Below are 4,950 nucleotides of genomic sequence, written 5' to 3' on the forward strand. Positions count from 1 at the left end.
ACCAAATCATGAGTGCAGTGAAATGTAAGTTGTTTGTAATGACTTTCAAAGAAGCTGCAATAACATGATTCAAGAACTTGGAGGACATTTACATTAGTTCCTAGAGAAAATTATGCGAAGAAATATCATAATTAACAACATGAAGACGTTATCAAAGTCTGTAAATGTTTTTAGAAAGATCAATAATATAAAAGTAAACACTCACATATTTTTGTATATACAAAAATTATAATTTTGTGTATATAACTAGTATAAATTTGATATTCTCTTTTGGCACAACTACATAAATTATGTTGAATAAACTTAAATGCTAGAGTTAGTGGGTTTTAATAATAAGTTAATGGAGAGTTTTGGAAGGTTAAGAGACAGTGGGGAAGTTAAGAGTATTTACTATTTATCATTATTAGTAGAATAGCTAAAGTCTTTTTGTATGTATAAAGTCCAAAATTGCATTCTAATAATATACAGAAGTTTGCAAACAAAATCGATTCTTCTGTCAAATTGGCATCAGAGCTAATGGCAAATATGATGAATCAAATGCCGTTACCACGGCTAACGAAGTTGAATTACGAAAACTGGAGTATTCAGATGAAAGCTCTTCTCGGATCTCTAGACGCGTGGGAGGTGACCAAAGATGGATTTGAAGAACCAACAGATACTGAGGGATATACGACAGCTCAAAACAAGGCGTTGAAAGAGACGCGATCGAAGGATAAAACGGCACTTTACATGCTGTTTAGGGCTGTTGATGAATCAGGCTTCGAAAAGATTGTCGGTTCGACTACATCGAAAGAAGCGTGGGACACACTGGAGAAAGTGTTCAAAGGAGCAGATCGAGTAAAGCAAGTTCGACTCCAAACACTTCGTGGCGAATTGGAGAGGATGCAGATGAAGGAGTCAGAAAATGTATCTGACTACATCACGCGTGTACAAAAAGTGGTGAATCAACTCAGCAGAAATGGCGAAACAGTAACTGATGCACGAATTGTCGAAAAGATTTTGAGATCTTTAACAGATAAGTTTGAGAATATTGTGTGTGCAATAGAAGAGTCGAAGGACCTTTCGACGCTCGCAGTCGAAGAGCTTGCAGGTTCCCTCGAAGCACACGAACAACGAAAGATGAAAAAGAAGGAAGAAGGAGCAGATGACGCAAATCAAACCAAGGAGCAGATCAAAGACGAAAAGGTACTCTTTTCTCAAAACTTTCGAGGAAGAGGACGTGGTCATGGAGGACGTGATAATGGTCGAAGTGGTAGAGGCAGCAACTTCGACAGAGGACAGTCGATCCAGCAAAATTGACGTGGCAGAGGACGTGGTCAAAGAGGTGGTAGGTCGAATTATTCCAACTTTGAATGCTACAAGGGTGGGAAGTATGGCCATTATGCGAAGGATTGTAACTCATTCAAATGCTATAACTGTGATAAAGTGGGACATCTTGCAAAAGATTGTCGAATCGAAAAGAAGGTAGAAGAAACAACCAATCTAACCTTGGAAGCTGAAGCAAATGAAGGTTTTCTCTTGATGGTTCAAAACGAGATCAACACAAATGACAATGTTTGGTACCTTGACTCAGGAGCAAGTAACCATATGTGTGGTCACAAACACCTGTTTAAAGAAATGAGAAAGATTGAAGATGGCAATGTGTCTTTCGGAGATGCATCGAAAGTGAAGGTCGAAGGCAAAGGAACGATTCGTTACCTGCAGAAAGATGGGTTGATTGGATCAATTCAAGATGTTTATTATGTACCAAATCTTAAGACCAACATCTTGAGTTTGGGACAACTTATAGAAAAAGGTTATTCGATACTGATGAACGAACGGATACTGTATTTGAAGGACAAGCTGGGACATCTGATTGCTCGTGTCGAAATGGAGAAAAATCGAATGTACAAACTGAATCTGACAAACGTTCGAGAAAAATGTTTACAAGTAAATGTCAAAGACAAAGCGTCACTATGGCATCTACGCTTTGGTCATCTACATCATGCTGGTTTAAAAAGGTTGGCGAAAAGGAACATGGTGCATGGACTACCAGATATGGATTATGAAGGAAAGTTCTGTGAAGAATGTGTGTTGAGCAAACAAACAAGAACTTCATTTCAAAAGAAGGCAGAATATCAAGCTAAGCATATCCTTGATTTGATTCACACCGACATATGTGGGCCAATCACGCCAGAATCTTTCAGTGGCAAAAGGTACTTTATTTCCTTTATCGACGATTACTCACGGAAGACATGGGTCTATTTCTTGAAAGAAAAGTCTGAAGCATTCGAGGTGTTCAAAAGGTTCAAAGTAATGGTGGAGAAGGAGACTGACAGACACATTAAAGCAGTTCGATCAGATAGAGGTGGTGAGTATACTTCGACAGCCTTTATGAAGTATTGTGAAGAGCAGGGTATAAGGAGATTTCTAACTGCAGCATACTCACCTCAACAAAATGGGGTGGCTGAAAGGAAGAATCGAACAGTCCTTGACATGGTTCGTTCAATGCTTAAAAGCAAGAACATGCCAAAGGAATTTTGGGCAGAAGCTGTAAAATGTGCCATTTATGTTCAAAATCGATGTCCACATTCGAAGTTAGAAGATCAAACACCACAAGAAGCGTGGAGCAGACAGAAGCCAACAGTCTCTCATCTCAAAGTATTTGGAAGTGTTGCTTATGCACATGTACCAGATCAACGAAGAACGAAACTTGAAGACAAAAGTCAGAAATACATACTCATTGGGTATGATGAGAAAACAAAAGGGTACAAGCTATTTGATCCCATAAGAAAGAAGGTGATAGTGAGTAGAGACGTTCGAATAAACGAAGCAAGTAAGTGGGACTGGAACAGTTCGACAGAAGCTGTTGTCGAAGTTGAAGAATCATCTGTCGCTGTACCATCAAACATTTCGACAAAACTTGAAGATTCTGACGATGAAGATGAACCTACACAACCCAGAATGCGAAGTTTGCAAGATCTGTATGATTCGACAAGTGAAGTGCACCTTGTATGTCTCTTGGCAGATGCTGAAAACATCAGTTTTGAAGAAGCAGTACGAGACAAGAAGTGGAAAAGTGCCATGGACGAAGAGATGAGGGCGATTATCCACAACAACACCTGGGAGCTAATTGAATTGCCAAAAGGTAGTCAACCCATTGGTGTAAAGTGAGTATTCAAGAAAAAGATGAACGCTCAAGGAGAAATAGAACGATACAAAGCGAGACTTGTTGTGAAGGGATACAAACAGAAAGCAGGAGTTGATTATGACGAAGTATTTGCACCTGTTGCAAGAATGGAGACAATTCGACTACTCATATCTCAAGCTGCTCAATTCAAATGGCCAATATTCCAAATGGATGTCAAAACAGCTTTTCTGAATGGTGTACTAGAAGAAGAAGTCTATGTCGAACAACCACTCGGGTACATGAAAGCTGGAGAAGAGAAGAAGGTACTGAAATTGAAGAAAGTGCTATATGGGCTGAAGCAAGCACCGCGGGCATGGAACACACGTATCGACACATATTTCAAGGAGAATGGGTTCGAGCAATGTCCGTACGAACATGCCCTCTATGTGAAGAAAAAAGGAATGAATGTATTACTTGTTGCTCTCTATGTTAATGATCTTATTTTTCTGGGCAGTAATGATGAGATGATAGAAGAATTCAAAAGCACAATGACACGTGAATTCGAGATGACAGATTTAGGCCTGATGAGATTCTTTCTTGGTCTGGAAGTTCGACAAGAAGAAATAAGAATCTTCATTTCACAAGAAAAATATGCAAAAGAAATCTTGAAAAGATATAAGATGGAAAGCTGTAATCCGGCTTCGACGCCAATGGAACCAGGAACAAAGTTGTCGAAATTTGATGGAGGAGAACGTGTCGAAGCAGGAAAATATTGAAGTTTGGTAGGAAGTCTTCGCTATCTCACATGTACAAGACCAGATATTTCATTGAGTGTAGGCATTGTAAGTCGATTCATGGAGGAGCCAGTTTACACACATTGGAAGGCATTGAAGCGAATTCTGAGGTACATCCAAGGAACAGTGTCACTTGGGATGTTTTATTCGAATTCAGAGAAATACAAGTTGGTTGGTTACTCTGACAGTGATTGGTGCGGAGACATAGATGATCGAAAAAGCACTTCTGGATATGTGTTTTTCATGGGAAATACTGCATTTACTTGGCTTTCTAAAAAGCAGCCAATAGTAACACTTTCGACATGTGAAGCAGAATATGTAGCAGCATCCTGGTGTGTTTGTCATGCAATATGGCTCAGAAGATTGATGAGTAAAATGGAACTAGAACAGAAAGATGCTACAATAATACAAGTTGACAACAGGTCAGCAATTGAGTTAGCAAAGAATCCAGTAAATCATGAAAGGAGCAAACACATTGACGTTCGTTTTCACTTTATTCGAGAACACGTGAAGGAAGGAAGTGTCGAATTGAAGCATGTAGTAAGTAAGAACCAAGCAGCAGACATTTTCACAAAACCACTACCAAAAGAAATCTTCGACAGAGGCAAGAAATTGATAGGGATGATGAATAGAAGAAACATTTAAGTTTACAGAGGAGTTTTGTTGAATAAACTTAAATGCTAGAGTTAGTGGGTTTTAATAATAAGTTAATGGAGAATTTTGGAAGGTTAAGAGACAGTGGGGAAGTTAAGAGTATTTACTATTTATCATTATTAGTAGAATAACTAAAGTCTTTTTGTATGTATAAAGTCCAAAATTGCATTCTAATAATATACAGAAGTTTGCAAACAAAATCGATTCTTCTGTCAAATTAATCTATAGAATTAGAGATAATCAAAATGAATGGTAAAACTTTCAGTAAAGAGAATTTAACATTGTTATGTATGCAAGATTAGGTTTGAACTCAAAATCTACTTTTAAATTGGTAGTGATTTTTTATAGTCGCATCCAAGTGCTATAAAATTAGTAGAAATGTTGTTTATTGTA

General features: G+C 38.2%; 1 protein-coding gene across 1 annotated transcript; it reads left to right on the top strand.

Moving 5' to 3' along the window:
* The first annotated feature begins 3,963 nt into the window (after positions 1–3,963).
* Positions 3,964–4,548, top strand: LOC127082681 (secreted RxLR effector protein 161-like). Its single transcript, XM_051022907.1, has one exon. The coding sequence runs from the start codon at positions 3,964–3,966 to the stop codon at positions 4,546–4,548; it is 585 nt and encodes a 194-aa protein (XP_050878864.1).
* The last annotated feature ends 402 nt before the right edge of the window (positions 4,549–4,950 follow it).

Source organism: Lathyrus oleraceus, chromosome 5 (assembly GCF_024323335.1).
Source record: "Lathyrus oleraceus cultivar Zhongwan6 chromosome 5, CAAS_Psat_ZW6_1.0, whole genome shotgun sequence".
Classification (NCBI taxonomy): Eukaryota; Viridiplantae; Streptophyta; class Magnoliopsida; order Fabales; family Fabaceae; genus Lathyrus; species Lathyrus oleraceus.